Source organism: Bactrocera tryoni, chromosome 1 (assembly GCF_016617805.1).
Source record: "Bactrocera tryoni isolate S06 chromosome 1, CSIRO_BtryS06_freeze2, whole genome shotgun sequence".
NCBI lineage: Eukaryota > Metazoa > Arthropoda > Insecta > Diptera > Tephritidae > Bactrocera > Bactrocera tryoni.
In genome coordinates this window covers 2,732,766-2,756,340 of record NC_052499.1, presented here as the reverse complement: position 1 = coordinate 2,756,340, position 23,575 = coordinate 2,732,766, and the positions used below count along the sequence as shown (strand labels likewise).

General features: G+C 34.5%; 1 protein-coding gene across 1 annotated transcript in view; it reads right to left on the bottom strand.

The window, feature by feature from the left end:
• Positions 1-23,575, bottom strand: part of LOC120782810 — a 73,816-nt gene that overhangs the window by 37,488 nt on the left and 12,753 nt on the right. The window contains exons 6-7 of the mRNA XM_040115289.1: positions 14,373-14,504; positions 12,549-12,716 (exon numbers count right to left, since the gene is read on the bottom strand). Coding sequence (XP_039971223.1) covers positions 12,549-12,716; positions 14,373-14,504 — 300 coding nt within the window. The remainder of the gene's footprint in view (positions 1-12,548; positions 12,717-14,372; positions 14,505-23,575) is intronic.

Below are 23,575 nucleotides of genomic sequence, written 5' to 3'. Positions count from 1 at the left end.
TTAGCAATGTTGTAGAGTCTTCTTTCTTGTTTGATTTATAGTTACATCTTATAGTATGGCAGAATTTGTCGTTATTTGCAATCAAAGTGATTTAGTCTGAGTCTGAACTAAATTCTATATTCATTATAGCGCCTAGAAGTGAGAAGATCAATATTTATTGATTGGGAAATAAAACTTATTTAAGTCCAAAATTTTTTTTCTTAGTGGAAACAACTTATAAGTCACTGTCAAGAAAACCATAAATCATAAATTGGAAAATTTAAAATTTAAAATAAAAAATTTTATTAAAGACCAACGAAATTTGTGTTAGTCAATTCAGTTATTATTCAGTGCCGACAGCTTCTCGCCTGCCTTAAACTAAAGCAACTTGTCGACTAGTAACATTAGGTTTCAACTGCATCATCATTCATTGAAGAACTGATTCTATAGGTTTGAATTTTTCATGCCAGCAGTTAGCTGTCGTAAAAGAAATTGCTTTTGCTTATTACTGAGTGCAATTTGAGCGCATACGTATTGTGTCTGACATTCTTGCTTATCTCCACTTCAACTCCAGTGGGCGTTTAGTTATTTAAATCCCATACAAATATAATGCAAAGTCGCTTGAGTGTTGGCTCACATGTTGAGCTGTGATGTTTGTTTGCACATTCGTGCGTTACAAGTTGTTATGCAAACTCAAGCGTGCACACACAAACCCATACCTACATCTATGTACAAGTGCAGCAACAATTGCTGCATTCACTGCACGACACACACAGCTGTATTTATCAATTCAAAAATGTTTATTTTCATGCTTTGTCCTAGTGTGATTGTGTGTGTTTTGGAATTGAAGTAGCAGCGTCTTCTGCCTTCCGCAATCGGCCAGCCCTTCTTTGGTCACATAAATTTCCGCAGTCAGAATCCTTTCCCTCAAGTGCGGAAATCTTTAAAAAGTCATAAGTACAAACGGAAATCAAATGTTATGCATGTTGTGTCGCCACACACGAGTTGCTGCCGTCAGTGTGTCCTGCAACTCATTTATCTTGGAAATTTATTCATTGTAAAATTTTGTGTATTTCGTACCGTCGCTTAACAGGCGTCAAGTTGCTTCGCTCGGCGCTCAAGTCATTCACTTTGAATTATCTTTACACGTGCGCCAGCCTTTGACGGTGATGTTAAAGAAATTCGGCAAGTTAAATTAAACCTTCTGGTGGCAAAAACTATGTATTCAGCCATACACACCACTTGCTTGAGAGTTTTGCCAGTCCTTCATATAGTGGTCAAATTTGCTTGTGTCGGACATGGCGTATAAGTAATGTCATATTTATGTACACACACTTTGTCGTAATTTATATTTAAATTGATTTATAATATAAATTTTATCTCCCACTTTACTGCTTGATTACAAGTTAAACAGTTTATATATAGCGTTGTATTTATGTAAATATATAACAGCTTTTATATACAAGAGCATATGTATATTTTGAGTGAAATTAAATTTGCATTTTTCGTGAGGCATGAGCTCGCTCATATGTCTGTATGCACAAGCGTCACGATGGTTATGTGCTCTGACATTTTGTCTGAAGTGTCACATTCGTTTTGTGACACAACTTCCTGAGTTTTTGTTATTTTTCCTTACGCCGTTACTTTTATATGACTTCTGACATTGACGTTAATGGCGTCTTCAATAAATAATAACACTTTGATTGCAGTAATGCGCCTTCACTTTGTTAATGAGTTATAACTGACATATTTAATTGAGTAAAAAACAAGCAAAGGCTTGAGTGTAAATCTATCCCTCGTAAACCGATGTTTTATACCAAGTATTATAAAAAATATGGATTGTTTCGTTCTGTTTAAATAAAATACCAATATTTTCTATATAATATTAAGCTGAACACCACACCACTGATTTAATGCATTTATCTCAATGTATGATATATGAAATAAAGTATGCTAGAAAAAGCCTGATGTCCATCTCTTTTTCTGAACAATAGTACAAAATACCCAACGCCATAAAGTCAAACAGTGTTTTAAGTTAATCAACAATGCAACTTTTCAGACAAATATTGCACCCACACAATGCAACCAGCGTGCAGGAAAGCAAAAAGCAAAAGCAACAAACCAATGGACACAGAGACAATAAAAATGTGCAATAAATGTTTGCTTTAGAAATAACGGCTGAAAATAAATACGAGACACAGTAATAGCAGTTTGACTCAGATAAATGCAATGCACACATCGCTTTGTTGTTTATTTATTTACTTTATTCTTTGTTTCAATTTATTTTACTTTTATTTTATTTTATTTTGCTTGTGTGTTTAATGTAAGAGCAATTGTGGCTGCATTTGAGTACATTATGTGGGCATTTTCATCATCTGTGTGTTGCCTATTCATATATGTGTGTGTATGGGAAAAGAATATATTTTAGGTCCTTTAAAGTCTGGAAGGCTTTTGAGTAGTCGCTTTAATATTTTAGTTTGAGTTTGTAATTTTAATTTTTGCTGGGATCAATACAAAATTTACAAAAAATATAACAAGCTTTTAGTTAGAAAAAATAAGCTCTGATTTCAGCAAGATATATCAATAAATATTGATCTAGTTAATTAAGAGCAGTTCAGTGAAAAACATAAAATAATGAAAGCATAGAAAAAAATCCGGTGATTATTTCCATATATTTTAACTGTAAACTCAAACAACAATCGTTGTGGTTTACATGAGTACCTGCCGAAGTCCTCCTTTTACAACTTAGTCGTGTTCGAGGCTGATCTAAAACCTCTACCATTCTGTGGGTCCGGCACCCGGCCGCAGTGCGACTCAACAATGAATTGAATTTTTCAACCTTACCTGCCTTTACGCTTAAACCACAGCCACCACTAATCTCCACAAAGCGCCAAACCCAATGAGCAGATTGGAGTATACTCCAAGGGCTGACTGCTTCCCGTGGTACCAGTTTAAAGTGTCTGGTAAGGCCTTGTAGCTTTTGCTACTATCAGTTGAGCGCCCACAGCTCAATGTCTGGTGACATTTGTCGCTTGAACTTCAAGTGTCTATTCATTTGAAGTAAACTCATTCAAAGTCTATAATATCATTTCAAGCTGAGTGTTATTGAACAAGATCTGACTTAGAATATGCTGACATTTCAAGGCATGCCCAAAATTCAGACACAGTTCGTATGGATTTTAGTCACCTCTTACGACAGGCATACCTTACCGCGGACAAATTCTACGCCCTACCTGCTGGGGGATGTGAATTCTAACAATAAGCAATCTTATTATCACACTACTTTTTCTTTGCCAATTAATATCTGTAATACAGAAATCAATTTTATTCTTTTAAGCAAACGCGGCTATAAAGCACTATTTTATATTGGAAAAATTAGACATGGGAATGATTTATGGCTTTTTTCGTAGTATGTAATCTTTGATATGAAAACGTTAACTTCACTCTCACCGAAGCTATAATACCCTTCACAGGTGCATACTTTATAGCATAAAAGCGTAAAAAGTCTTTAACTTGATGGTAGTCCGATATGAAATGCAAAAGATTTCCAAACAGGAACCTAAATTGAGTTCTTCAGAATGCAAGTCAGCTCTATGATACCTATAGTGAATATGTGCAAGATTTAAGATCAATATCTCAAAATTTAGGGGCAAGTTCGCGTATATACAGACGGACAAACACATAGATATAGCTATAATTATATATAAGATAATATATATATGTATATTTGTAGGGCATCGTGGCAAACTTAATATACCCTATACGAGGTATAAATATTCCTCAGCACTTACATTATTACAATATTCAGTTTTTAATATACGGAATTGAACAAAAGCTTTGAGTATTAAAAATCAAACCCAGATTTCGCACAAATGCCCTCATTTATCACTTAAACATGTAAGGCGAAATGCTTTTGTAAATTGTGAAAAAGTTTCACAATTTTTACTCTCTGTGTAACATAAATTATTCAGCGAAGACAGCAATCCGCGTTAGCACGAGTGTAATACTTTCTCCATTTTAATCCTTACTGTTATTACTGAAAATAAAATTTTATTCCTTTCCATTACATTTTCCCCCATCTCTATTGTAATCACTTTCATTCATTATCATTCTTGATTGCATGAATGTGTACGACGTTTTTTCATTATTGTATCTACTGTTAATTACCGCTGACAATTCGTTTTTATTATTTTTTAACTTGCTGATTTATCGCGCATTTTCACTCTCTATGCTTATGTATCATTAAACTGCAATTAAATTAATTATATTTCTTGTAGTGACAATGGCGCTGACCAAAAGAGCAAACCGCTGACCGAAAAAATTAAGAGCATATACCCTTTTGTGGAAAAAATGAACACCATTGTGAATATAGGGTAAAAATTATTAGTGGTATGGCGGAATATGTTACGTATACGCACTGACAAAAGTAATTTTGTTTTTTGCTGTCAAACGCTGTGAGTATATAAAAGTATTCTGGTTTAAAAGTTTATGTATCAATAAGGTAATTTATGTATATTCTTTTTTATGTCGCTATTCTTGTGTTTTTGTGTGCAATTTCAGTGGAAAATTATAAAGACTAATTGCTTGCTTGTCAAAGCGTTATATAGGAAAAAAATATTTTCCCTATGAAAAATGGGTATGGTCATAATATTATAGCTAAATGAATAAGCTTAATAATATTTGTAAAGAACGTACGGGGGTTTCTAAAGGCTATATTGCATATCTAAAGATATTTATATTTCAATTATATGTACGTACTATTACCATATACGTTAGAAAATTCTTGAAAGATTATTAAGTTATTATAATTATTTATATAAATATAATAATATAAGAGAAAAAGAGACAAGAGAACATCCTGACACTGATAGCAAACTAACCATCAAAAAGTGATAGAACAGATCGATCGGCTACTAAGACTCTCTCAAATTGAAAAATTCCCTGCAGAAAAGTCAGAGATGTAAGAAAATATAAATACAAAAAAAATTATATAAAAAATACGTACATGAATTTACAATAATTTATTCAAATGTTTATGATTTTTCAGCTTTAATTTAAAAATTGTACAATTTTTTTTTTATATGCGCTGCACCCAATTTTCGAGCTTTAAATTTGGGTAACTTGCTAAAGGTTCAAAATTACAAATTTGTGTCATCAGCTTGCATCTCCTGCATTGAAATAAACACGCCTTCGTGTTAGTGTATGATGGGAGAGTTAGCAACAATGCCAGAAGAATTACGACCATTTTAAACATTTTGTATCTTGCGGCGGGTCAGTTGCCAAATTCTCTCTTAATGGGCGAGCATTAACGCTATTGTTGCATTACAACACAAAATGAACGTGTACACAAAGTTGAAAATGAAAATACACTAGCCAAGCGTAGCATGAAGCCCAGAGAAGAATGTGTTACGGTACAAAAATACTTGGCAGGATTTTCACTGACATTATACAAGCTAAGTTTGAGAACGCACAAATCTTTTGTACTTTTATGTTTACCGGAAATGAGAAACCACAACATTGCTGTTTTGTTAGGAAAGGTATTAATATTGTATTTGCTGGAGCTAATAGTTAGCGAAGAATAGTGAGTGCCACATTTCTGTCTCAGACCGTGCTCTTCATTACCTGGATAGCAATAATATAAGTCAGATTATGATTTTGCTATCACATTTGCTATTATTTTTTTTAAATAGATTTCAAATAATACATATTAAAAAAAAAATATATTCAACCAAAAATTGCTTTATTCAGCGAAAAGCCCACATCTGTCATAAGTATTTTTAAACACTGCAACGCAGCAACTTTTCCTTTGCCCACACAAGCACATACCTAGACAAATACTCGCGTTGATTGAAATAACATATGCTCTTTTAACCATAACTATCGTGTTGAGAAGCATTGAAATATACCGCAGTAACTTTTTATTACTTCAATCGCGCTGCAAACACGTTGTTAACACGGTCAAAATGCCGTCACATCATGTATGTGAGCACAGATTTTGACAGCCTGCTTTTTCCGCTCGCGCCTCCATTTCAGTCTGAAATAAGTTAGCAGCGATTTGTTCAGTGATTTCAATGTTGATTTCTCTTTCTTTTTTTACATTTTCGCATATAGAAAATAGTGCACCATTTTGCTTCAAAAACTCTTGTTAAAACATTTGTAAAATGTGTGTGTGTGGCACAGCAGAGATTTACAGCTGTCACTTCTGTCAGACGCACACGTTAGCAGCTAGTTGTGCCTAGCTAGCTTCAAATCATATTTATTTCACCCTTCACTCACTCACACATGGATTTACACATACAAATATACTACAGCTTTGCCGTATACTCTTTACCTGCTTGTTACATAACACGTGGCATAGTAGTGTGCGACATTACTCCCGTGTGAATTTGCGCCCAAAAAAATTCGCCGCAATTTTTAGAAAAATAATGGAAATATTTTTGCACTTTTCACTTACAAAATAGAATAAAGGGGGTGTTTGCAGTTCTTCGAGCTTCCAATCGGCGCAGTATTTTTACATCATTTTCATGTCAGTTAGAATCATTTTACGTTTATTGTTTTATGAAGCTGTTTGTTGATGGAAAAGTCCACTGATATGCGCAATTTAATTTGTTTTGGTGGAGTGAGATTTTTGTTTTGCTTCTGTTAAAAAAGCACATTTATGAATTCCAGAAGTTTTCAGAAATTCACGTTTCAACGTTTTGTAAGATATTTATTCATTGTACGAGAAGTAAAAATACTTAACCCAAAACCAAAATCGCTTTATTTGGTTTATGGGATTTTTTAACGTCTTAATTAAGAAATAGAAGACTAAATCTGGATCTGGAAATGCTCTTTAAAGTAATAACCTATGAAAAATCTTGAAAATTTTCGTTTGATCAGTGCTATAAAAAATCATCTCTGCAACGCCTGAAACACACGTATACGTACCTCCCTATAATGCTTGAATGCTTCCGTTTTGTGTAAGTTGTTTTAGTTTTTTCCCAAATTCTTTGTCAAGATTCTCTAAACTATAATATCTGACATAACTTTATACTCATTTATCTAGGTATTGGCATGTCTTGGAAATCTGTATTATATGTGTCACGCATTGCTTTCCCAGGCTGCACAGATTACACAAAATGCAGTGAACATTTTCAAGCATTTTCGGAATATTCCGACACCTGAAAGTAACTGAGTGAAACTTCTCACCAATAATCTGCAAAAGTAAAGAATAACTTGAGAAGCTATTTTTCTCTACTGACCCTCATAGTAGCTTAAATATCGTGTTCTTACTGTCAGCCTCGTTTATCAACTTTTCCGCATTCATCTACTTTCTTTAAATAATACATTTACGGTATATTTTTACATCCCCTAAGTGTCTTTATGCCGCTGATTGTCAAAAGCCGAATAAATCAACATAAGATATTTTCAACACAATTATATTATATATTTCCCTTTTCCAATTTCTGAATTCATCAAAATGTCTTTGCTTCAGTTAACGCTCACAACACCGCTGGTGTAAAATAGCTCATGGCTGAATGCAATTTCAATCAGGCTGCAATGTTCCGGTATTTTTCATTGGAGCTGCTTTGTAACGAAAAACAATTTCGCGATCTTCCTACCTCCGTCTAAAAAAGGATGGCAGCCAAAATGTATTTCGTAGCTTCTAAACGGCCAAAGCCAGCAACCAATCACGGCGACCTGCGTATAGCATTTCACGTTACTCATACGCCATGTCGTGCACGCGCCTAGCTCATAACGGCAGCGGCACAAAGAGTCAAAGTAGAGTTAAGTGAGCGTGCAAATACTACTAAAAACGTCAAAGGCTACGGACGGAAAACCTGTTGAGTGGCACATAAATTCTGTAACGGAAACACAAGTGGTGGGCGGGTGCTTACACGTGAAATATTTGTTTGTTTGTGATTATCCAACATGTACGCATTCCACTTCTTGAAAAATATGGGTGCTTTCTTTATCTACAATTTTTGGAAGGTAAGATGATTTATGGGGAAATTACAGTGGCTTTTTGTGGAAAATATATTTTAGCATGACTTCAGCTCTTTGCTTCGAGAAGTTTCGAGGATTTTGAATCAATTCAAGTGAAGTAATCTAAACTAAAGTTATGGGTTTTCTCTGCTGGGCAACTTTCTGTAAGCAAGTGGAACAAAAATGTTGTGAAAAATCTAGAAAAACATGTTTTAATAGGAATATATATATATAGGTATATATAAATTTATAAAATATTTTAAATGCTCAGCAAAGTTGAAGAATATGAATTAAATTAAAAAAAACGTTTCCCTTTCAATATTGAGATACGTGTTAATAATAGTATTTAAAGAAATTTCATAACAATAACAAATTCCATTAGAGTTTTTCTCACTTGCACACACAATAATTTCTTTTAAGATTAACTGCAGCTTTATTTATAATAAAATCGTTGAAAGTAATACCTAAGTCCCTGTTTGCTTTGTATTAAATTCATGTTTCTGTGTGTGTTGAAGTGCCACACTGAAAGCTCCATATTTACCCACACATTGCGGTTTAACACATTTCAACGTTTCATAAGCTTGAAAATTTCACTCACACTTACAACGCATTTACACATGTTAACAAGTAGAAATGCAAGCACTCTTCCAATCACTCAACTGTATGTACGCTGGCATGTATGCATATGTGTGAAAAGCGTCATTGAAAGCTGATGCCGTTAGTCAGTAAGCATCTCCAAAGCAACATGCATGCATTCATATATTGTCCGCGTACCCACAGACACACATAAACACAAGCTCGCAAGCCTTATATCAGGCATTCATGCAGCTATACAACCAGCCACGAGAGCCATCCATCCATCTCCAGCCATCCATCTATGCGGCCAGCAAAGCGGTAAGCAGCCATTCGGCCAGCCAGCTTAAAGTGCTCAAAATGCACAACCAGCAGATTATCTCATAGCGCTCGCTTTGAGCTCGCTGCCGCAAGCATTTATATCTGTGTTATGGTGGTGGCATGGTTGACATCACTTGGTGCCAGGCAGTCCCATTCCGCCCACTGTAGTGTCCGCAATGCTTTTTGCCCTTCCGCTTGCCATTTCTCCTGCAGCTCTACCCTTGTCCTAAATTACTAGAGGACGGTACCTTTGAACGGTTTTTTCTTGTCTGGCAGTTGACGAATAGCTGGCAACATGTTGACATAATTTTACCAAAACATATCCACACAGCTGCATTTAAGCCGTACTTACATATGGACATGCACAATATTGGCTGAGCTGTTGAAAAAATATGTGCGGAAATATAGAAATATAAAAGTTCAGCGCTGCTCTGAAGCTATGCAGTTTGGCTAAAACACACACATGCATGTACAAAATTTTATTTATGAGTTACGCTACGAGGACAGTGCAAAAAGTCCGTGTGTTATGCGGAAAATCCTCATTTGTCTGGCGCCGAAAACAGTTTATATATGAATCGAATACGATTATATTTTTGGATTTTTTATTAATCTTGACACTAATAAAATACATACGCGAAAGCAATATTCACGGGTAGTAAAATCTGACATATACGATTATGAGTATGAGAAAACCTCTTTGGATACAAAGATTTCACCATTATTCTGTTTTAAAGATTTTTTAACACTTTTTGGTGAACAAATCTATAATTTAGATTGTATTAAGATGAAAACTAAAATCAAAAAATGTAACCAAAAAAATAAATGGCAGAACTGACATTAAATATATCAAGGAAAAGAAGACATCTCTGCACAAATTTAATATTAACTTTAGTTTTTCTTAGAGTAGGACGGAAACGGATTACAGTTAATAAAACTTCTCAAAATTTCACTTCCACGAACTGCAAAAACTTGCCGACAAATCAGTTCAACACTGTTTCTAGACAAGGGGACAAATTTAGATGCATGTTTCCGAGTTGAGGGTCACTTACAGTAATAGCTGTGCATGTGCTTTTGTGCGGCATCTCCGTCTAGGGGCAAAGCATCGAGTTGGAAATGAATTCTAAGTGGCTTTAAAATGTGAACATCACACAAACGTTTTGCAAAATTTTGCGCATTATCCCTAAGAGATCGCCCTTATGCCCTGTCGCAACATATGTGCGCATATTTTACATTAACTTGCACGTATGTGTACTTTCAAAGTTTTAATGCACTTTTCTCTTTTTTCTCTCTTGTCCGCACCCATCAAATTCGATCATTCTGCATAGTGGCAAAGCATATCAAACACAAGTGCTAACTTCGGCTGACATACTCGGGGTTATGGTTGCAAAATCACAAGCGTTCTTGTACAACATACTCTGCATACTCGATGGATGGAAGCAAGCTCGATAGAGAAAGAGTACGTGCTACAGGCACATGCATACATATATTTGCCATATGTGTCATAAGTACGAAGTTATAGGCTATTCAAGACACTAAATCATTTCCATGTAATTGAATTGTAGCTAGTGATTTCAAGCATTATTCAAACGTAAAAGCGGAATCGATTTTGTGCTACGTAATTGAGCCGTTTAGTGAAGGAAATGTAAATGTAATGTAAGTTGAGCTTTAACTTTAAGAAAACATTCTTTAAAGTTTCCAATAGTAACGTTTAATGCTATATTATAACGGTTTATTTTGGTAATACGAGTTGGAATCATTTAAAGATAACTTGTTGCTTCCAAGAGCGGCAGTAAGGTTAGACGAAATTGGTGAAATAGCTAATATATTTGTGATATATACTTTATTTAACTTACTGATAACTACCTTTGATTTTATTTTTAATAATTTTATGACCTTTTTTACACAAACATTTCAAAATATGGCGAATTTCTTTTTGATTTTCACTCATTTTTGAACAACTTCCAGAATTTGTTTAAGGTTAACAAATTTTAAAATCTCGCCTTTCCAACACTATATGGTATGACACAATGTGACTGGTAGCACTGGAGATGTACGACTGCAACGACATCTATTGACAAAATACGAAAAGACTTTTTCGACTACCAAATACTTTATAATTAAAGCTTTATGAAAGCGCTTCAATTTGTTAGTTTTTATAATAAAATTTTGGATTCCAAATTTTTTAAGTGGAAGATGTTTATATACTTTTTTAAACCACCGAATTAGTCAATAAAAACACAAATATCGCTTCCTGGCGCTTTAAATACTTATACTCTACAGTAATCAATATTGATTTTTACTTTCGGTTTCGCACCTCGCAACCGTAAGCAATCTTCCATAATGAATTTTATTTTAATTTTGTTATAAAACGTACGCAGAAAAATCAATAGCACTTGACCTACTAAGCGTACAAGCTAACATTGCCACCACACGTACATACATACATTAATGAATGTTGTGAATTTTGTTCTCCGGCAGGCAGTTTGCAGAGTTCAAAACCCTTTTGTATGAACTGGCAGTTATTAAACAACTTTTTAGGCTTGAAACTATTGCAATTAATTCTGCCAATATTGGCGCAGCAAAAATGTGGTAGCGCCTTTTTTCGCCCCGACTGTAAGCGTATGATTGGATCGGTTATTGCACTTAAAAAATACTAAATTACAATTACTTTCCATACTAACTTCCGCTTTTGCAAGCGCTCATCGCAGTCGGTTTTGGGCTGCCGCAGCATTTTCAATAAAACTTCTGACTTTGCAACACAACTTTTGCCCCCAGCAGCATATATATACACATACAAACGCGCTTTTGAGTACACATTTATTTGTGTGAGCTTAGACGCTTGTGCGTATGGTAATGTGGCAACAACTTTATTCAACAAATGCAATTATTCACATGCGCTTCATTGAATTTTGCAGGGGCAAGGAAATCAGAATTCAGCTGACGCTAGCAGCAAGAAAAGCTGACAAGAAGCCGTTATTACAGAAGCAAACGGCTTTAAATACAACTATATATTACGAATAAATTGAGATAAACGGCTTAAAGGCCGATGACGGCCACAACGGAAGCTTCACGATTCAACAAACACTAAAGAATTTCTTTGAAAAATGGCGCATTCCATGGTGTAGTGTGGAGTTTTCGAATTTCAAGGAGTCAATTGTTGATTATAATAAAATTGCAGTAAACAGCATTGCAGCAATATGAAACATAGCTCATATTTTCAGATTACTTCGATGACTGTTTTACGTATTTATACTCGTTTCCATCAAATGTTCAACTTTTTAATTATTTTTAGTTAAAACTGCTGCCAACTTCATATTATTATAATTTGTATCGGCATTATTAATATAATTTCCTCTTTCTAATACATTTCTTATCAATTTTCACAATCTTTTGGTTAAAATAGTTGGTAACTCTCTAATTGCTTACTTTTCTGATTTGACTTCGATAACTATGACTTACGCCACTACTAGAGGACCGAAAATGATTTCAAAACTAGTGCTTTTTAAAGCTATCTTTTCTATTTTGAATTTTTCTCACCAAACTTCATCCACAAAATCGACTACACCTAGCAGTGGACGCGTGATAAATGCCTGGCTTCCTGTGTCCGTGATTTGGTAGGCATGTTGTGCCTCGCCTATTTATACACACATACCCAGACACATTACATAACTATGGAAAATGTAATCATAAATTCAATAAATTTTACTTACTTCTTGAGCGTGGCAGCCAATGCTAAATCGGGTCGAACATCAAATCGTGTCTGCATATAGAAGCGCAATAAATTATCGCGCTCATTCTCACGTAATCCTTCTTCGAGTGCTAATGCGCCCAGCGTGTGATACGATTCGGACTCGGTGACGCCAAATAATAAATCATAGCTGAAATGAATAAACCAATAACGGTAAAATGCATAAGTGTCTATGCACATGATGGTATATAGAGAGTTGTGTAACTATGTATTGACGTTTGCATATAAATAATAACGCTTGCAATGAAGCTTCTGCGCGTCTGTCTATGTTTGTTTACGAATAAAGCTGCTGAGCAGTAAATACAGTAGTGAAAGATGATTTTGTGTATAGCATAAGTTTCGATCTTGTTGTGTAAATGCGTACATTTTACAAGCAAAAATAAGCAAAGTAACGCCAGCCACTACCACTACAAACGCGTTATCCACAACCACAATACAACCATGAGCCTAAGCGCAATACAAAACCACAATCAACTACCATCGCACCGCATTATATAAGAGCAACAACGTTATACTTCAACTACGTCTTATATGCATATGAGCACATGTTGTTACACAAAACCACACACTCACGTAATGTAATTTATGCATGTGTGAGTACGCGGCATTTTCTTATACGAAACTTGTTTACCTCAACTTGGCTTATTCGCTACGGCTTTTGAGCTAATGCACAGGCGTTAATAGCAAATAATGGAAGCGGTAAATTTTACTAAATTTTTGGTAAGCCTTAGCAAAGCGTTTAGCTCGCCTTCGCGCCTCGATTATCTCCGAGAAATGATAATTATTTATTTGGCTCAAGCAAACTACTTAATTTTGCGTCAAGCAAAAACTTCAACTCAAGTATTCTGAGGAAGTTGGCTCTTTTGGGCGCGCCTACAACGCACAATGTAGACCATATGTGTGTTTTCATGTAATCCCATGCGAAGTTGGTTGCCCTGCTAAATGCTTTTCGGTTAGTAATACCTTAAATATCAACAATGCAGCACCGATTAGTTACGCAACCGTTGCGTGTATTTTAATTAGTTATTTATTCATTAAGAGATATCTAATTGCTAATTAGTAACATATGTGCATAGTTCGTGTTGAAAACGGGTTGTTTTAAGTTCTATGGTAAAGACATGTGTGAATATACAGGCTGAGAAGGACTACATCTGCTAATTATACTTCAACCACCACATCCGAATACTTTAAATCTCTTGGAATATTTTCCATACAAGCTCATTATTCCGATCATTCAGTTTGTATAGCAACAATATGCCAAAGTGGTCCATTATTGGTGGTTTCTTCTTATGAAGAAAGGGATGTGTACAAAATTTTAGATCTTCATATCTCTCTACCCTTTATAACATATACCATTTAAGCAAAGGTTAACAAGAGACGATTTTAGTAGAAGTATTTACCACTTCGGAAAAAAAGGATTTACGGTCAAATTACTTCCTGGTGATTAAAAATAATCATCAGCGAAATTTTTTGGCCTCCAAATAAATAGCACGATCTATAGAAGACCGGCGATTAATCTTATAACTGAGGCGAGAAGTATCTTAGTTAGAGCAAAGAGTTTGAACGATAACCTTTGAGCTTCTCAGAAGACCATTTACTACATATCATGTAATTGTTGTTAGTAGACTAAAGATCAACGAGTCCACGCACATACTAGCTGTTCAAACCAACCAAGGTCTTATACGCCTCAGCTATGACATCTTATCATATTTACTGATACGCAAAAAGAGCAATATAATATAAGGTAACTCAAAATATTGAAGAGGAAAACAAAAATATTACAAACCGACTGAAGTGTTCAGTGTATTGCCCCATCACTTTGTATGGCTGATTTGGTATCACATGGCCATCGACAATTGGACCCAATGGAGTTGAAAATTGGGGAAATGATGTTGGTATTTTTAAGATGTCCTGGTAGCTGCAAGAAGAATATCGACGAAAGAAAAATAAAATTAAATAAATAAAATAAAAATCGCATTTTATTATAAACGAAAGATATTCTGAAAGAAGTGAATAGAAATAAGCAATGTCCATGCAATATATGAAAACTGCCGGTATATTTATATAATAATAATAAATAAATACAACAGTAAAAGTAGCGGAAGTAGACGTAAGCATATGAAAAGGACGAACAACAAAAAATCTCTTCAAAGGCGTAGCAAAGTGGGAGAGAAGGAAATTGCAAATATGCAAAATTTATAGCAAACTGAGTTTATTTCCGCACCACAGACCATTGCGTATACGCCATGTACCACCCACACACTTTATATACAAACACTTGCAAATTTCATACACTATAAAAGGTAACACGTGGGTGATAAAGCTCTAAAAAGGAAAGTAGAACGATACACATTTAAATATTTTACTGCTACTTCTTCTTTTGGCATTTTCCAGCTGAATGCGTCATTTATTTTCTAAGTGGTAGTTCCGTATGCGCGCGTTAAAATTGAATTACCTGAAGGAGTAAGTTTCTATGTTTAAGCTTAATGCGCCGTATAATAGCTTTATATATTGCATAAGAACATGTGCTTTCGCGTAATAAATGCAAGGCAATTTCGCAACGAAATAATCAACATGAGTGTGAATTGCCTTAAAATTGTAAGATAGGGTGCATAAGTTCATTCCTGTAAATGTGCATATATTTTAGTAAACACATGTTGCTTAGACAGCCGCAACTCCTTCACTATGAAAATAATTAAGGAAATGCGGCATCACAATACCGCGCCACAAAATTGCTATTGAACTCCTTCACACTTCACTTGAAATAATTAACTTTCTACGTAAAATTCAACCAAGCCAAAGATGATCTCATTTCGTCTGTGTTTAGCGTTACCAAAACATATAATATTTTGTGATTACCAGAAAATTAGTTTATAGTTGGGATGCCAACCTTTAAAAAATTTTAAACTGAGCGAATTATTACTAAATGAGTGTATTGTTTCTTAACAGCGACGCCAACTAATGAGAAAATAAGCTTGAAAACTTTTGATGTGGAAAAACAGGACGAAGTTCTCGAGTTGTGCAAGCGACACCGTTAGGGGCAGACTTATTTCGTGTACGGCTAGTACATACCACTTTTCCTTTTTTGGTTTTTTCGGAACTCTTTGAAGATAAATAAACTAATAATATCCAGCGAAATCATTGTTGTTAATTTTTTTGTTTGATGTACTTTTTCATAAATATTTATTATGTTTTTTTGATCTTGTAAAATCTTCTGAACGCAAATTGCATTCCACACATTAACGGCAAACCACAAAGCATTTTTTACTCTGCCACTTAAGCTGAAAAATCCCAAGAGCCTCTCATGTGCCGTTGAAAGTGTGGATATATGAATGGGGCAATGCTGCAAACTGTAGCGATTTCGAGTGACAAATTTCCAACACGTGCTTATCGAGTAAAAAAGATTGAACAGTGAACAAAACGAAAGAGAGAAAACAAAATGTGAAAGAAAAACGCTCAAAAATAAATAACAAACAAAGGGTTGAGAAGCAGAATAAAAAAGATTGTGAGCCACAACAGTCAGTGGTTGAATGAAAGTTGCTGCGAAAAGGTGAGTGAGGCAGCTGTTGCACAACACACATAGACACGCACGCAACATACATATATAGCAAGTATAAAATATAAGCATAAATGGCCGGCATAAAAATGTAGAACCACACACATCAGTCTACAAACATATGTATGTATGTATATAAATATGTGCTATCAAAGGGAATATTTTATATTGTCAACAACAATAAACACAAAAGTGGCGGAGAGTTTGCAACAAAGTAGAGACATGCCCGCTTGAGTGATGGCATAAAAGCAGTAAAACACCGAATTGCAGTGGCCAATATATCATAAATCACAGTTGACTGCATCAACAAAAGCTGCCTAAAGATATTAAAGCTATGCCATATATAGTATAAACTTTGGTACATAAATCATAAAAATAAAAAAAAAAATTAGTGTACCACCCGGCGCATGTTGATGGATTGAGGTGCATGCCTAACCTGGGAAAGGCCATGGCCATGTAATGCTAACTGCTTCGGTAAAAACTTAAATAATGGCAAGCCTACCTAATGTCAGTTTTGTTATGGTTAGGAGTAGTATAACTTGTATGAGTTAAACATTAGTTAGAAAAAAATTAAAAATAAAATTTACTTCAGAAGATATAAATATTAAAAAGTTGCTTACACTACAGGAAGGTACATAAATCCGCTTTGCTAATACCAGACTCCAATCAAAAATTTTAAGTGATCCAATTATATTCAATCTATTTTCACTACTTTAGAGTGTTCACACTGCCGTTAGAGATCTATAAAACAGCTGTTTTTGAAATTGAAAGATTCACACCGTTTAATATTTGTTAAAAGAAATATTGTATTTTCATATAAATCTTCACATAGATATGTTGATTGAAATATCTATAAGACGGCCATTGGAAATCGAAAATTGGAATCGGAAATAGTATAAATTAGTTCAATAATTTTCACTTCCAAATAAGACTGTACAAATTGAAATGTGCTCACTCAATTCTAACAAGATATCGCTCATATCGGCCGATGTACACACCACAAAGTCAATCAAAGACCAAATAACTATAATAGTCAGTAAACTAGTAAAAAATGTTCGTCTTATTATACAGTTATGGCAAATAGGAAATTATTTCTTTAGATCCCCAGCCGCTCTTAAAGGTACTGGATCCAACTCACAACTATATTTTCGATAATATTCTTTAATGTCGGAATATGGAGATGAATCTGACCAAGCGGCCTCTATATTAAGGTCGTTGATAAGACATTTTCAGAAGTTAGGTTGTCAATAATAAAACATAGATAACGTGGTTTAAGTCATCATCCTTCTACATCCAATTTCTTGATTCTCACCTATCTGAAATGTTTGATATCTGTGCAATTTGTGTGATAATAGAGTTTCGAAACAAGTTGCGAAGTTGCATCCAAGATAGATGATTTGGCTTCTGAATAAAGACCGATTATTTGTCCAACGAAAGTAGTTCATAAGCTGAAAAAAAGCCAGTTTTATACCGATAATAATTCATATTTTCGGTCACGGCAACAATATAAAAAAAAATAAAAGAAGAATTTTCGGATTGCGTCCCGAAAATCGTCTGCGCACTTAACTTTAAATTATATAAATTTACTATTCGCGCAATTTGTTCATTTATAGCGTTATTAGCGCACTGAGTAATATGCTGTTAAGCTGCTTGTTAGCGGCAACACATTGCATGGCAAGCGATAAGCTGACGCTCTGTTTGGCTAAACAAAATTATGTCTAATATGTCTTCTTTTCTGATTTCAACATGCACCGGCACTTGTGTCAGTAAACCCGAACGTGGAAGCAAAGCGCATCGCGACGTTCAAACAAACTGACGCGTGTGTGGGGAAAATGAATTTGTCTAAACTTTTGTGCTGTCATCTATCAATAGCGTGTGACTATAAAATAATAAGATTTCGCTTCTATCAAGCTCAGCGGTAGCTGGAATAAATGTTGTGTGAAGAAAATTGATTTTCCGTAAGACTTTAGACAAGCGGATGTGTACAGTGAATCAAAACTTTTTGATATGTAAGAGGATATGTGTGTTGTGAGCTGAGTTTGTTTTTTTTGGAGAAGCATCAAATATGTCAGCTAAGTTCTAAATCCTGCCAAACTAAAGAGGCTGCGTTGAAAAGTTAATGGTGCAAGTTCAGAGCTTGCCAAGCTTGTGTTGAGTAACTTTGTGATACCAGAAGTTAAGGGAAAGAGATGGTAGGGAAGCTAGGGAAAGAATCTATATGAATATAGAAAATGGCAAAAAGTAACATGACCTGTTGGGATAAAGTGGGAGTTAAAGTGTTTTTCTGTAGTTTAGCTGTCGCTTCTGTGGCTTCAAGTGATTTTAGTGGGCACTGGTCAACTACTTAAAATTTATCGTGAGTGTCGTTTTTAACGCTCTACTCCATTATAAAGCCGATTAGTTCTCAAACTTTCGCAGGCAAACAATCTAGACCCAATTCGTAATGATCAGCTGGTCATTTCTTCAATAAATAAAAATGTTAAATTCTAATCAAGAACCAACCTAAACTAACTTATGCTAGCATCAATTGACGACCCCGTGTTTGTTAAGCTTAAAAATTACTATTACCCTGCATTTCCTCTGAGACGCTCGGCTGTCAATTCATAAGAAGATAGGGAACAAAATATTCTCAAATATTTGTAAGATAAACACTTTGAAGGCTTAGCAGCAATTTTGGATTTATGCGATTATGAATTTTAATTTAAAGTGTTATTTGGTTCAAATATTTAATTATCAGAAGAAACTCCGACCCTGATATGATTGTGATCATAAAGTGTCACTCAATATCCAAATTTTCAACGTACACTTCTGACCTTTTCATGAATCCAACGCTTTCAGAAACTATTATTGTTGACTTGAAAACTTCAAACTTTCGAAACAGTTTATTATCATTCAGACACACGCCACGAATTCATTGACACTCATATCCAATACCGGAACCTTTAGTGATACTCAGCGACCAAGAAGTGTTTGCATATTAAATATTATATCTGCTTCAATATACGTAACTTTTTGCTAATACTATGCACTTAAAGCTACTTCTGCCTCATAGATGGCATCAAAATAAATACATGAAATTAACATTTTGCTTTCCGGCTTTCCATATAACTTGCAAATAGTTCCCTCGAACACTAAAGTGCAAATATATGGAAATTGAGACTTTTCACTGCAATAAAAGTGTATGCTAAAATTCAACTAAAATTTAAATAAACTGAAAGTGCATTACTTGTGTTAACAAAGTTTCGGATATATTCAAATTACACTGAACTAAAGTTTATAATTTCACAAGGCGAAGGAAGTGTGAAAAGTGAAATTGCATGAAATTGCACACGCCTTAGAAAATTCCGAGTAATTTATGCGTAAACGTGGAAAATATATGTTTAAGCAGGAACGCTTTTTACGTTTTCACAACGCTTGTTTTATGTAGGTACATACATATTCAAATAATTTGTCAGTATGTGTGTGTAAGGTGATATTCGATTTACACAGACTCTGCTGCCCTTACTAAGGGTGTTTCTTTGAAGCAAAAGATTCAGAAAAATTTTCGCAGTGACTTCTTTTGGTATTTCATTTATTGACACAGAATGGAACTTATGGACCACCAGGATGTTTTGAATTCACTTTTTCAAGCATGGTTGGTATTTCGACAATATTTATTTTCAAAGGATTTAGTCGGAGCAAATTTGACTTGATGTCTTCACACGTAAGTAACAAAAATCTTCCAACGGCATCAAATCACATTATATATACGACCAAAGAGAAGTTCCTTTTTCTTTATAGAGATAGAGATATTTGAGTTTCGGTTACGCTAGAAATAGCGATAGTTGCAAGTGCAGTACATACTCTGGCGCTGTTCTGTTGGAGGCATTTCAAACTTAAACGATTTTAATTGAAGTACGACGAGTCAGCCGCATTTTGGAATGAGTCCCAACGCCAAAAAACTAGTTGACTGCGGAAATTTTACGACAAAAAATGTTTAGACAATAATAGACTTTGCATGACATTCAGTAAATGTCAATGACATGTGTGCACTTTGATAGCTCGCTTGACAGCTGTTGTTCAAAGAAATTTACTAACTCCAAAAAGAACACCCTATGTGAACAAAAACGTTTATTAAATATAAGTTACAATCTTATGCTTAAGGAAAGAATGCCGATTAAATTTTTAACTCATTTTTCAATAATTTCAAATGACTGATTTTCTGCAGGGGAATGAGCCATATGAAATATCAAACAAAAGTTAATAATTGCAATTACTTCGCATAAATGCTATTATTCAGTTGAAAAAATACTAAAATAATCTGACACGACATATCTGTGTCAAGTTTAATAATAGAAAATTAATAAAGCCATTTTTTGTAAAAGCTTATTTCCACAATTCTTCACAAAGCATATTTTCAAATAAAAGTGCGCAATTTTTTAACTCCATGTATAAATATCAACAGAGTAAAAAATATTCAACTTTTTCACAGCTTAAATGTGAATGTGTGTAATTTGTCAGTTTACTCAGCATATCATAGCTTGACATGCGGCGGAACTAAATAATTGAAAATTACTTTATCATATAAATATATTTGTTTTCCAACTAGTTAGTTTAATTGGCACATTTATGTCCAAAAGTTTTTATTCGCATGTCATCGGTGTGCGCAAATACAACTTTTTGATGCTTATGCTCACTCATCAGCCGCTTTGATTCACTCAAGTCAACAAATATTTACATGCTCAGCATGTTTGGGAAAGTTGCCAAATTAAATTAAATAAGTTGAACAGAATGTTGGCAAAAAGGTTATTTCTATACTAAACTGCAGCTCATGTGCTTTAATCCCGACCACGTGTACTCCTATCATTTACACTTAACAATTTTTTAGCAAAAAACTTTCAAATCTGTCATATGAAAATAAAGTGTGTTTTTTGTATAACCACTTCATACGAATGTCATAATTTTATACATATTCAAGTAGGTATGAACCGCTTGCAACTGCCGGGCATTGGATAACCGTAATTAGCTGATATAGTATTTATGGAAATGCACAAATATTTGCGATCTGCCCTATAAGGAGGATGAGTTGTACTGAGTAAAATTAATACTTCAAGCTTGAACAATCTATATTAATGTAGTAGCAGAACACATTATTAAAAATGACTTTCTAAGAAAAGTGTAGATGGATGTAGACCGATTTCGTTTACTTTCGAACTGCGCGTGTATGAAATTAAGTCAAATCGTTTATGAAATTCTGGAGCTGAAAACTGAAAAATTCTAATGTGAGATTTTTAACAATATACCTTCAAGAAAATAATCTCCAGATGAGGAATTGTATACGTTAAAGAGGTATTGATACCATACCTTGCAAATGAGAGACTTTCTGCTACAGTAGCATATTGATTGTTCTTGGTTGGACTGATTGTTTACAGAGAGTAAATATTTCAGTAATATCAGAATTTTTGATTACTTAAACTTTATTAATACTAATAAAGGTAGGTACGTGGGCCATAAAATCATAACACAAGCACTTAACACCTGCTGTGTACTTAGAAGCTACATATGTATACGTAGGTGCATAAAATTCCACTCTTATGTAGGCACCAACTACCAAAAATTAATAAAATTGAAATTAAAAAGGTATTCGGTTTCGATAAACCTTGCCGATATTAAACAAATAGGGAAAATCAATATTTTTACATCAACGGAATTTAATAAACTATTCAATGAAGAATTTTCTGCCCGCAGTAATTTGCTATCATGAATATAAACATGTGTATATATACAAGTAAATATTCATGGATAAAATAAGGTATATTACACCTCATGGTTAGTGAATATGTAAATCATGCTCGTAGCCAAGAGGCATATTTTGGGAAAAAGACGAATTTATTTTTGTGTGTGAGAGCTTTTTTGTAGAATTTTTTTACTATTATAACGATTAAAGTCGCTAAAAATTGTGAATTAATTGAAGGTAATATTTTTGCTAAAGTGCATGAATCCAATGGTAAAAGCGAAACCCATGAAAGTTTGTATAAATGTGAATCACAAAAATTACCATAAAATATTTTACACTGATTTAAACATACAAACCAGAAAACGGCTGTAAAGAACCAAACAAAAAGGCAAGCATTTTTGGCTCAATAATGAGGCTACCAATAAATAATTAATAGCATTTAATGCATACTCTAAAATTCGCAGAACTGTATACACCTACATGCATAATTAAGTAATATGTACGAAAGCTATCTAACACTTCTCACCAGCCGCTGCACAATAGATATGCATAGATATGTTCTTCGATATTTCTGAACTCTGTTTAAACAATTGGTCACACGGTTGACACACACACTTCGATATGCGCACACGCAGTCACACGCATTCAGCGCTAACTTGAGCAACAAAAACCAGTTATCTCCATTGTTGCTTGGAAGATACGCGGCACATTTGAAGTCCAACACCCCGCCAAGTGGCTCTGCTGTCGCTGATCGCATTAACGCTACAGTGCGTTACATTGAATTGCAAATTGACCGTAAGATTATTCACGCCGCATACCCATGTCCCCCTTTCGCTTTATCTATAGCTTATTTGAGAGCAACTGCGGATGACAGGGATCGACTACACTGAGCACGAATTTTATGTTTTAATTAAAATTACAAAGTGTAGCCGATAAAAGTAGTTGGGAACTTCCCAAGGTGGCGCATGGAATTATTATAATTAAGTAATGAAAAGAAGATGGAAATGCAAATTTCAAGAATGCTAATTAAGCGATAGAAACAGGTGAGGCAGTGGGATGCACTCTATTCAGCATGCATGCATGTGTGTGTATAATATTGTAAGGTATGCTTGAAATGTAACAGAACTGTGGCTGGTAGTCAAAATGAAGCTGAGGCGCTAACAAAAAAGTAAGCATGCACTTATAAAATATTCTTGTGCTAAGATAACAGCCAACTCGAGCAACCAAAGAGTTTCAGAGAGACATTCAGCTATCAATAATTATGGGAAAAAATAATGTTTTTGGGGTTTAAACACAAACGAATTATATTTGAATCTTACGCGAATTTGATCAGAAAAATAAAAAGTGACCAGGTAACAGTAAAAAATGGAGCTCAAACTGAACATAACACCAGAATCGCTCAACGAGTTCCGCTCCTAAAGGGTGTAAGTTGTTTAAACCTTAAGTCACTCGACTGCTTATTAAACCAAATATAATTTGAACATATGGTCCTCAATTTATCGCACAATAATGGTGAGTTCATATAATGCGAGAAGCCCTAAAACCATACGCTGTCTTTTGAAATTTGGTTGATTACACAAAGTACAAAATCAATCAATGTGGGACCACCATGGGATATAACAAAATATTTTTAAAAGAAATTCTAATTTCAAATATGATTTTTGTGATTGAGGATCGAAAATCACTAAAAGCGATATTATATATGAGGTGGACAACT